The sequence below is a fragment of the Drosophila takahashii genome, chromosome 2R, assembly GCF_030179915.1.
Source record: "Drosophila takahashii strain IR98-3 E-12201 chromosome 2R, DtakHiC1v2, whole genome shotgun sequence".
In the NCBI taxonomy this organism is placed as follows: Eukaryota; Metazoa; Arthropoda; class Insecta; order Diptera; family Drosophilidae; genus Drosophila; species Drosophila takahashii.
In genome coordinates this window covers 15,408,301-15,420,658 of record NC_091679.1, presented here as the reverse complement: position 1 = coordinate 15,420,658, position 12,358 = coordinate 15,408,301, and the positions used below count along the sequence as shown (strand labels likewise).

At 37.2% G+C, this 12,358-nt stretch overlaps 1 protein-coding gene across 14 annotated transcripts in view; it reads right to left on the bottom strand.

The window, feature by feature from the left end:
• The window catches only part of Nipped-B (Nipped-B cohesin loading factor), a 233,219-nt gene that overhangs the window by 95,437 nt on the left and 125,424 nt on the right, over positions 1 to 12,358 (bottom strand). For 13 of the 14 annotated variants that reach the window (XM_070213926.1, XM_070213924.1, XM_070213923.1 and 10 more), the window contains 3 exons: positions 2,019 to 2,343; positions 1,723 to 1,951; positions 1,470 to 1,664 (listed from right to left, as the gene is read on the bottom strand). In XM_070213926.1, the coding sequence (XP_070070027.1) occupies positions 1,470 to 1,664; positions 1,723 to 1,951; positions 2,019 to 2,343 (749 nt within the window). Of the gene's footprint in view, positions 1 to 1,469; positions 1,665 to 1,722; positions 1,952 to 2,018; positions 2,344 to 9,779; positions 9,809 to 12,358 lie in introns of those variants that run through there. The other variant, XM_070213937.1, reaches the window with a different exon arrangement.

Below are 12,358 nucleotides of genomic sequence, written 5' to 3'. Positions count from 1 at the left end.
TGGTCATCCTTGCTTGAAGAATTCGTGGACTTTGAGAACTTTTTTTTTAATTTGATAAGCTCTTGTTTCTTAGCTAGGAAAACAAAAGAGAACTCTATAGTTGGGTGGGTGTCCCGCCTATCTAATACCCGTTACGCAGCTAAAGAGAGTGCGAGGGAGATAGATATATAAAAGTTGGATTGCGCATAACTTTTTAATAAATGGTCGGTTGTCTTCCTCATTTCTTGTGCATACATCTTCTGTATACATTTTCTACAAATCTTGTGGGCGTTAGTCTCACAATCGCCCACTAACGATTTTAAAATGTGTCTGGCGCCCACACCTTTCAAGAGGCGTGGCACTCGGCTGAACTAAACTTGCGCTGCGTAGAAAGCCCGAGAATATGTGTGGAAAATCTCAACCTTCTAGCTTTTGTAGTTTCCGTGATCTCAGCGTTCATACGGACAGACAGACGGACAGAAGGACAGACGGACATGGCTATATCGACTCGGCTAGTGACCCTGATTTAGAATATATATACTTTATGGGGTTGGAAACGCTTTTTTCTCCCTGTTACATACTTTTGCACGAATACAATATACCCTTTTACTCTACGAGTAACGGGTATAACAACAGTGAATAGACAGAAGGAAAGTTAGTTTCTTTTGGTGGTAAAAACGTGTTCTCAAAAGTTAGGCATACTAATCAACGACTTTAAAAAATGGTTGTTGCTTTTCAATGAAAGCAAAAGCAGGCTGCGTAGACTTTTGCTTTTGCCTCGACTGCGACTGCCGACTTTTTCAGAAGCTGCAGCAAAAGGAAAGCAGGCTAAAGAAAATTTAGAAAGTTTTTTAAACACTGAACTTTATAACTGTGTGCTGAATCAAGGAGGTATTTGTAAATAAAAAGAAAAACTAGAAGTGTCTATCTGCTTTTACAATTTTGCTCATTATTTGCTCATTGGAGCTGATATATGTATGTCTTACTCGCGTCTGCGTAAAATCGTATATGCTGATAAAAAATGTATCTAATGAATGAGCCGAACAATGTCGTGGAATAACCACATTAAGAAATCCACTATATTCATGAATGAATCGAATCGTTATTAGCGTACTAATAAAAAGTAGCTTTATACCCGTTACTCGTTGAGTATCTATTTTTACAGATTTTGTAAATGTGTGAATGTCATTTGGTTGTGTTTATTAATACCTATCGAAATGTAGGAGAAAAGTTTAAAATCCGACAGTCCATTAAAAAGCTATGAGCAAAACATAAAATATTTAGATGATGTCAGTAGCTTTGACGACTGCATATCTCCATGTCCCTCACTCTCCCTTTAGCTGAGTAAAGGGTATCTGGTAGTCGAAGAACTAGACTATATCGTTTTCTCTGTTGTTTGTACTTGTAGCGATAGGAAAAACGAAATCCAATATAAATTAAAACTAAAATACTTATTTAATAAAATGTATTAAAAAATTGTTGCTACTGACTTTGTCATTTTTTATACATGGTGTGAACCACATTTTCATAAAAACTTCAGTAACAAGTTTTTGTATGCCTTCCTCGTCATTTACACGTCGTATCATTTTAACGCAAATTTCGGGAATTTTTGCAAAATTCGGATATTCTATACAAATATCGCGTAAAATTTTAATCACTCTTTTTCGTACGGAAACACCAGTATCCTAAAAAAAATGTTCTTCAATTTATGTTTTAAAATTTTATGTTTTTATAGTATCGTACCAAAATTCGAGTAGACAGCATGTCGTAATACTGATCGATTAATTCTTGATTACTGAGCACAAATTTTCCAACCAAATCGACCGCAGCTTCTCGAACTGAAATAGCGGTGTCTAGAAATTTCTGATTTACTCCCATTTGCATGTCTTTTCGTTTCAGTACAAACGGATCAACTTCCACAATGTTTGCAAGGCATTTCATTGCACGTGTCCTTACTGCAATTGAGGGTTCGCTATGCCATAGTAAAAATTTAACATTAGTTCAGCAGTAAAATGAGAATGAAATCATTTTATACTCACTTAACGACTAAAATTATTTTCTTTAAGCATCCATCGAATGATTGACTAAAGGGCCGTTTGGTAGCTAGATATTGTGCTATGAGCTGTGCATTATTATAATCGATATATGTTTTTATGTGCTGATTGGATGTGTTGTTTTGCTCGGCGGAACCGGCGAACGGCTTAATTTTGTTGATTAAATATTGCTTTCTTGCCTCCAAGACTTTAAATATTTCAATATTTAGCTCCAAATCAGAATTGTCAATCGAGGGATTTCCATTTTTTTTTATATCTTCAGTTTCAATTTCTTCACACGATCCAGAATCAGATGAATCTAAATAATCACCTGAAGCAAAATAAACAAATTTTATATTTATATATTAGATAAAATAAGATAGATAACATATTATATATATATATATTATAAATTTTTTAAAGTATATATACCAAGTAGATATTACCTACACATTAGAGGTGGAGGAAACATCGATATGATTTTGGATACATTAGTGATGTTATTCAAAAATCGATGTTCTTAGAAATGCATCGGAATTTTTATACCCATAATGATTTCAGTCAGAAATTTGCAACGCAGTGAAGTTGACGTTTGCGACCCCATAAAGTATATATGGGCAATTCTCTAGGGATGTCAACCACGCCAAAAAGCTTGAAACTTGATAAAACATATTTCTATATAGTTTTGCATAGATATTTGATTCTAGTTAGATGGATACTCAACTAAGCTAAGTAATTTGACTATCTTTGGATAATTTTCCAGGACAATACCTGGTGTATGGACAAAAAAATTATATTTTTGTGTTTTTTAAAGTGGCTCTTAAACGGTTTTTTAGACACTAAGGTTACAGGAAAACCACCTAAAACAAGAGAGATCGCTATAGTCGGGTGCGTGTCCCGACTATCTAATACCCGTCTCTCGGCTCAAGGGAGTGCGGGGGAGATGGATATATCCTTTTTTTGATTGCGCATAACTTTTTAATTAATGATCCGATTTAAAAAATAGATTTTTGCATAGATATTTGCATAGATATTTGATTCTAGTTAGATGGATACTCAACTAAGCTAAGTAATTTGACTATCTTTGGATAATTTTCCAGGACAATACCTGGTATATGGACAAAAAAATTATATTTTTGTGTTTTTTAAAGTGGCTCTTAAACGGTTTTTTAGACACTAAGGTTACAGGAAAACCACCTAAAACAAGAGAGATCGCTATAGTCGGGTGCGTGTCCCGACTATCTAATACCCGTCCCTCGGCTCAAGGGAGTGCGAGGGAGATGGATATATCCTTTTTTTGATTGCGCATAACTTTTTAATTAATGATCCGATTTAAAAAATGTCTTCTACACTTTGTCGGCCTGTGTAATCCAACTAATATAAAGTTGGACCCCTAAAAAACGGTCAGTAGCAAATTCCACCCAGAACGGATTGACATAAAAATCTAAAAAAATTACATTAATTGGATTTGTTTTATTTTTAATTCTTCGTCGAGCATATATGTATGTAATAGAGCATGAATCAACAGTTTTCGAGACATTTTATGTTTCGAAACATTTTTACAGTAAGATTCAAATGATTCGAAACATCTACAACAGTGTGATACTGACGATTCGGTTTCCAAACGTGACTTATAAACAAAAGCGCTCCGATGTCAACGAAAATTTCTGTCAGGCTTAGCAGCCCTTCGTCAGCAACCATGTGAAAGGACCTGCAGTTTTTCAGGGTCCATTTTGTCATAGCTTTGGTAATTTTTGATTTTGTTTCCGCGTCTAAGAAGTGGCTGCAGGTACATCAGAGGAGGGTTTTCTTAGCTTGTAGCACTTATGTCTCACAAGATTTGATGTATTCCCGAAATACTTCATGCAAGATAGGCAAGTGCGACACGCAACTAATCCACTGACCTCTTGCTTGTTATCGTCTAAAATTTTTCCGAAAACCTGCCAAACCTTACTGCGACCATTCTTTTCGCTAAACGTAAATTTCCCTGAAACAAGTTTAGCTTTTAATATAGCATGGCTTTTTTCTTGAATTGTTTGGAGGGCCTAGTTATGCAAAGTTACCATAGTGACTCTTTTATTAAATTTCAAAATATACTCACAGAATTGCTGGAGCCACTTGGCAAATCAACGTCCATTTTGGAAAACACTTTTAGACAAACAAAATAAACTGATATACTGTTAAAGCTAGGCCTTCCCAATGTTTCGAAACACCTTAGAATGTTTCGAATCATTTCCAGATGTTTCGAAACATATATACAGTTGACATAAGGGATTCGTATGTTTCGAAATATTTAAGTATACTGTTGATTCATGCAGGGCTCTAGTATGTAAGCCCTGCTGTCGCACTTTAAGTGTGACCGGGCAAGGGGAAAATGAAAATACCACATTTAAAATGCGCGGTTTAAAAATCGATTATATCGCAAATCTTTTCTTTGCGCCTTTTTTTTAGGTAATCGTTAAATTTAAAATATCGGTAGACTTGCAGAAATTTCATAAAGCTGATTTGTACAGTCGAAATTTTCCTTAAAATTGCTTTTATTTTTATGATGCAAAAAACTGATCAGAAAACTATTTATTAGTTTTCAAACGTGGAGATATTGACAAATTGTTGATTTGTGTTTACGCCGCTTGCCCCGCTCTTAAATCCCCCTCTTCCAATGCTCGCTATTCCCTCGTTGGGAATGCCTACTTCCAGGCTCTCCCGCTCTCCCGCCTTCCCACGCCCGGGATCTCTCCACAGCGCTCTGAAGCACAGCGCTCATTAGTTTTAAGTTCAGTTCTCATTGTAAACTACACGAAATACATCGCCCGGCCGGTCCACGCTAGTTACGAAAAGTTACGTGCGTTCTCTTTTATTTTTCCACACGTCGCGATCGCAGAGTGTTCTTTCTCTCCCCCACAGCTTGCCACCGGCTATTGCAACAAGCCGCAACGCCTCCGGAAGCTGCCTTCAATCGCAGAAACGATTTGCGACGCCCCCAATAAACAATTTGTAAAAAATAATTATTTCGCTTCGTTGCACACACACATGGACGAAATATAAATAAGCCATAAAACGAGCCTTTTATAAACACAATCCCTAGATATGTGCGTGTGTGTGCATTGCAGCTGACTAAGGAAATTAGGAATTAAGAAAATTCGCTTAAATATATCCTTTTGCTTAAAGAATATTGCATTTACATTTCCACAACAGATCGAAGACATTTTCATACAGATTTTTGTGTTTTAAAATTCAAATCGCATTGAAAATATTAAAAAACAAGAAAGGAAGCTAGCTTCGGCAAGCCGAAGCTTATATACCCTTGCAGATCATTCTATTAATTTACAAATCGCAAAAATGTTAAATTTCTTATTATTTCACATTAATTTTTCGATCGTTTCTATCACAGCTATATGATATAGTACTTCGATCTTTTAAAAATTAAAATCGAAATTCGGAAATATTTCAAAATAGTCATATCCCAGAGTAGAAGGGAATGTAATAAAAACCAACAAAGATATAATTTTTTTCCCATTAATTTCCATTTAATTTTTCGACCGTTCCTATGGCAGCTATATGATATAGTGATCCGATTTAAAAAACAAAAAAACCGAAATTCAGAAATATATAAAAAAAAAATATTCCCAAGAGTAGAAGGTAAAATTTCAAAAAACACCGGAGCTAGAATTTTTTTACGTTTTTTTTTTTTTATCCTTCCTATGGGAGCTATAAGATATGGTTGTCCGATCCGGTTGGTTCCGACATATATACTACCTGCAATAGAAATACGACTTTTACGAAAGTTTCATCCCGATAGCTTTAAAACTGAGAGACTAGTTTGCGTAGAAACGGACGGACAGACGGACGGACAGACGGACAGACGGACGGACAGACGGACATGGCTAGATCGACTCGTCTTGTGATGCTGATCAAGAATATATATACTTTATGGGGTCGGAAATGTCTCCTTCACTGCGTTGCAAACTTCTGACTGAAATCATAATACCCTCTGCAAGGGTATAACAAGAGAGAACGCTATAGTCGGGCTCGTGTCCCGACTATCTATTACCCGTCACTCGGCTAAAGGGAGTGCGAGTGATCCGCGCTCACCTTGCCGGTAGTCAGTTGGAGTTCGCGCGACAGTCAGTGCAGTAAGCGCCGCAGTTCATGCAGCCAGAAGGCACGGGACGTGTCGGTCGGAAGTCGCGACGCTGGCACCCGGAGTACAGGAGAGACAACCAAGATACGCGAGCGGAAGTACAAGTGAAACAAGTGAGCCAGATACCAAAAATACAAGTGCGAGGATTCAATCGAGTGCGTGGCAGTTAGAGTACCGTAGAAACCGAGTGCTTAACGCCCAGATCGAGATACCAGAGTCAAGACGCTAGGCCAAGGCTGAGACTGCAACGGTGAGATCTGCAGGACACAGAGATTGGAGTGGAGACGAGTGCAGGACAGGAGCAGAGTCGAGAGAAGGAGGAGCTACCGGCAAGGTGAGCGCGGATCAAGAGTTTGTGCCAGGCGTCGGGGTTACGGTGAACTGACGATAAGGCTGAATCCTCGGATTTGACCTGTCGGGACATTTATTTCTCAGGCTAGAGTCAGACCGACCCCAGGGAACACGACCGAACAGGTGATCTCAGGATTATTCTGGTCGGACCCGAAAGAAAGGTTGTACAGACTTTTGAGTCCTACAAGCCGGGTGAAACTGGAGAGACGCCGTTGCAGAACGACGCCGCAGGAGTCCACACGCACCACGAAGGGAGACGAGAGCAGCGACGCCGCACAGTGGCGCCTTGGGCCAAAAAACGTGCAATAAATCACTTATTCGACTTTGTCCTAGAAAGTTGCGACCCATACCAATCGACAGGTAATTGATCCACTATTACAAATATGTAACCCTTTTTCAAATCAAAAAATTTTTGTAAAACATATGCCCTTTTAAAGTTGAACAATTTTTCACTTAAAAAAAACACACCGTTTTTAGGTAATTTTTCGCACTTCCGGGGGGTTTTTCTTAAAAACTTGGCATCGAATCGCTTTGCTTCTTTTTTCCACGGATTGGTGTGTTAGTTAAGAGTAAAAAAAGTAAAACATAGTGCAGTTTGCCATCCGCATCTCTTAGTTATGCGTTATTTGCGAAACGTCCATTTTTTCCATATTTTTCAACTTTGATGTAGCTGTAGAATGGAGACCTCTCAGTAAAATTTTGTATGAAAAGGAAGAAAAAGCGGCAAAATAGCTATTTTTAAAAAATCATAAAAAATACAAGGAAAAATATTTTGAAAATTTTTTTTTTGCAGTTATTATTAATTTTGATTGGGGAACAACTTTGCATCAAAACATTTTTGTTTTAAGCCCCAGAGAAAAAGTTGAAAATTTGACTTTCAAAAAAAATTGTCTAATTTGCCCACGTTTCAAAGGGTGCTTAATGGGTTAAGAAAATTTTTGTGTCATTTAAACGGAATTGAAGTGCTCTTTCCAAAGGTGCCAAAATGTTTATATTATGAGTTCAAAATATGAGTACAGTTAACATTCAAATTTGTGAAAATACTTTTGACTAGGGTTGTATATTGCATTGGAGGCTTAATCCCTGGATTAGTCTATGACTGAAAGTTGACGAGACACGTTCTTTGTTTTCTCCTTATTTTTTTTAGATCTTCTGATCCCCGAATTTCCTCATTGCGGCATGTTAAGTCAAGAAAAGAGTTAGAATCTAGTAATTATAGTCCAGAAATGTTAAGTCTATTGGATTTACCAAGTTTACCAAATTGTGACCATTATTTCAAAAAACATGAAATATAAAAATTTATATTTTTAAAATAAAACTTCATCTTTTTTTTTTTTGTTTTTTTAGTTTTTAAAAATTAAAACATAAAAAAATAAACTAAACAAAACAACATTAAAAAAATTTTTTTTTTTTTAAAAACCCCAATTTTTTTTTTTATAATTTTTAAAAATTACAACATAAAAAAAGAAACTAAAAACAACACAAAATTTTTAAAAAAGTTTTTTTTTGTCGGAAAAAAATGGATTTGTTTTTAAATTCTGACTTTGCCGATTTGTAAGTTCGCCTCTGCCTCGCCCACTCCCTGTCTCAAGCAATAATTTGAAAGGTGGGTCAATTATCTATCATTTGCCGTTTACATCATTCAATTATCTTCACTGGTTCAAGTTATGATTTATTACCAAAAAAAAGTCAAAAGGCGCCACTGTGCGCCGTCGAGGAGCGCCGCAGAGAAACGCACGAAGTGAATTTTGAGCCGAGGGAGGCATGTCGCCGACCAGGCGAGCCGCAGCAGCCAGCTGACGAAGAATTCAAGCGAAAAGAAAAAATTAATAAAGTTTTCCGATTTGTCCCAATCGGATATCTCTGCATTTTCTTGGGTCACGGGCAGTCACGCAATACAAATTTGGTGGGACGAACACGCAATATCTCTGAGCTAGTCGCGGCGTTTACGTAGCGATCAAACAGTTGAAAACAGTTCGTTACAGGATATATAACATTTTTTTGAATGCGTATAACTTTTTAATGAATGGTCTGGTTTGCAAAATGTCTTCTACATTTCGATAGGTATAAATATGCACAACAAAATTGCATTCATACTTCTCGGAAGTCTTTAAAGGTGTGAGCGACAGACCCATTGCGCTGCGTAGAAAGCCCAAGAATATGTGTGGGAAATCTCAACCTTCTAGCTATTGTAGTTTCCGAGATCTCACCGTTCATACAGACGGACAGACGGACATGGCTAGATCGACTCGGCTAGTGACCTTGATCAAGAATATATATAGTTTATAGGGTCGGAAACGCTTCCTTCTATAACATACTTCTTCCTATAACATACTTTTGCACGAATACAATATACCCTTTTACTCTACGAGTAACGAGTATAAAAAAACGAAATCTTTAAATCAATTGATTCTCTTGCCCCTCCTTACACGTGCCTTATATTGTTTAAACAAACGGAAATGTTTAAACAATTTGATTCACGGAATCCACCTGCCTTCCTTATTATTAATATAGTTTTAATCAAGGTGAAAAATGAAAACAAAAATACTTAAACAAAATATCAAAAATTGACATTTCTATTGGATTGGCGTATATTTGCATTTCTTTTTACACATATAAAAATGAACTTAAATATACCTTTGCCGAGGGTATTTTAATTTCAGCTAAAAGATTGCTACCAAGAGCAGGAGACAGACCAGAACGAAAAACATCGATGTTTTTAAATAAAAATAAATTTTTACAAACTGGGCTATTAAGAAAGAAAAAGTAATTGTATCCTTTTTCCGTTTTGAATCTGAATAGTACACCCAGAAAAAATATGGACTTAAAACCCAAAAAATGGACTTAAACTAAGGTAATATGGACTAATTTTGGACCTAAGGAATCTTAGACTTGTTTTAAGTCCATTGTTGGACTTAACACACTTACTTGTTTTAAGGCCATGATGGTCTTAAGAAAAGACCATATTACCCAAAAATGTAAGCATTTAGATATGCATCTAAACTTACAAAAGCAGTTAGCCACTCGAAAATTTAATAAGGGCGTAGCCCAGAGGAAAATATGCCAGCTCCCGGTTTTTTTGAACCGGGTTCGAGTCCAGTACAAGACATGTTTTATTTATTTTTAAACATTTATTTTTTAATTTTATTATTGTTTTTATTTTTTATTGTTATTAGTAAATGAATTTTACAACTGAAAAAAACTTCCAACTCATTTGCACCAGTGGGATTCGAACCGGGGTCCTCTCGCTTCAGGGGCAGACACCTTACCAGTCACACCATCCGACACTGTTAAGTACATGTGTCTAAGCGACACATTAAATAATTTTAAAAATTTTTAATTAGATAAAAATTATTAAAATATTATGTTTACGGCGCACTCTCTTACTGAGCTAACATCTCATATGGGGAAGCATTTAAGATAAACATTGTTAATTTAACAGGGGTTATATACAGTTGTGATAGATGAAAAAATCGTTTTTTTTATTGCATATTCTTGAAGTATATACTGTTGAGAATACTCTTACAAAAATTCAGAACGATCGGAGCATTAGAACAGAGTTGTAGCTATTTATAGCGCACTACCTGCACATCGGCCGTTACAAACTTGAAACTTTAAACGCGATTATCTCAGAATCTTATTTTTATACTCTTGTAGAGGGTATTATAATTTCAGTCAGATGTTTGCAACGCAGTGAAGGAGACGTTTCCGACCACATAAAGTATATATATTCTTGATCAGCATCACTAGACGAGTCGATCTAGCCATGTCCGTCTGTCCGTCGGTCCGTCTGTCCGTCTGTCCGTCTGTCCGTTTCTATGCGAACTAGTCTCTCAGTTTTAAAGATATCGCGATGAAACTTTCCCGAAAGTCTTCTTTCTATTGCAGGTAGTACATATGTCGGACCACTATATCTTAAGGCTCCCATAGGAATATTCAAAGATATATAAGGGAATTCATTGTTACTTTGTAGGAAGTAGGCGTTTTAATTCTTGACTCTTTAAAAACAAAATTCAAAAATAGAAACGCTGAATCTGGAATCCCTGGAACTGCACCGAGTGAGCATTACTTTATCTGCAAGGGTATATAAGCTTCGGCTGGCCGAAGGTAGCTTCCTTTCTTGTTTCGAATATTTTTGATTTGAGATGAACTGTTCTCGGGATATGATGTCCACCGCAAGTCACCATCGAAATAAGACGATCTTGAAATTCGGCCATAACATTTTTATTATTTAATATTTTTTTATGAAAAAATTTTAATAATGTTGAAATTAGTTCCAATGTCCCATGTATTAACATAAGCATATAACAGAATGTAAGAATAACATCAGAGGAGCGAACTTCGAGCTGTTATGTTACACTCGGTCACTCGAGTAAAGTTAGCCGTCAACAGTAGATCACCGCGCAGAGCCGCGATTAATAAATAATTATTACCAAATTAAAAACCAACGCTTCTTTACTTAATGTACACTCGGGCGGTCGGAATTCTCCCCTGAACAGGTTATGGGCCCAGAGCATAGTTTTGCTGCGTGAAGTACATTAAAAAAAGGAAGTTTCGGTATATGTACGCCGCGGGATAACGAGAGTTACGTGGAGTACATTTTTATTCGGTCATCATGAGCGCCATGTATCAGATTGATAAACTGGACACGGGAAATTATGACACCTGGATAATCCAAATGCGCAGTGTGCTGGTCCATGCAGAGGTCTGGAAGGTGATCCAGGGACAGCGGCCAGATGGAGATGACGGAACATGGGACGGACTCGATCAAAAGGCTTTAGCAATGATTACGTTGAGCGTGAAGCAAACTCAGTTGGGTTACCTTAAAAGCTGTGCAACGGCCAGCAGCGCTTGGCAAAAACTTAAAGATGTTCACCAGCCAAGCGGGCCAGTGCGTAAAGTCTCTCTATACAAAAAGTTACTTGGGATGCGTATGGCAGAAGGTGACGATATAATAACGCACATAAATGCGTTCTGCTCGACAGTGGACAAACTTAGTGAAGTTGATATTAAGTTAGGTGACGAACTAACAGCAATAATATTATTGTCGAGTTTAAGCAAAGAGTTCGAGAATTTCGTCATAGCCATGGAAACGCGGGATAATTTGCCCTTGTTGGATGTTTTGAAGGTTAAACTTCTTGCAGAAGGAGAGAGAAGGAACAGCGAAGTCAAAGAAAGAGCAGAATATGAACAGTTAGCTTTTCATGCAAAGTCGCAGCCGGAGAACACAAGGAATAAGAGAAAAGACAAATCTAACGTGGAGTGCTATAATTGCGGACGGCGAGGTCACTATAAGAATGAGTGTAAAAAGCAAGGCAAGAACGAATTGGCAAAGGAGACACAACAGTACAAGAACAGATCGTATACAGTAGTACCTGCAAGTGACGTACAAGAGTTAGAAGTTTCTAGCTGGTGTCTTGATAGCGGGGCTACAGCTCATATGTGTTGCGTTCGAAGTCTTTTTGTTAATTATGTGCCGCGAGTGGAGGATATTATTTTGGCCGATAACAACGTAATGAGAGCAGTTGGAAAAGGTGACGTGACAGTGAAAACAGATTATTGCAATTTGACACTGCAGAATGTTTTGCACGTACCAGCAATGAAAGGAAATTTCATGTCCATCAATTGTGCAGTTTCCCGTGGTTGTACGGTTACTTTTGGCAAAGACTGTGCGATTGTACACCAAGACGGAGAAGAAGTTTTGAAAGCGCACAGGAAAAACAAATTGTTTGTTTTTGAGAGCAAAAGAAATACTTGTTTCGGCGCTATGCAGGCTAGTGCGAGGGTATGGCATAACCGATATGGACATTTAAACTATGCGAGTTTAAACGATTTGGTAAGACATTCAATGGTT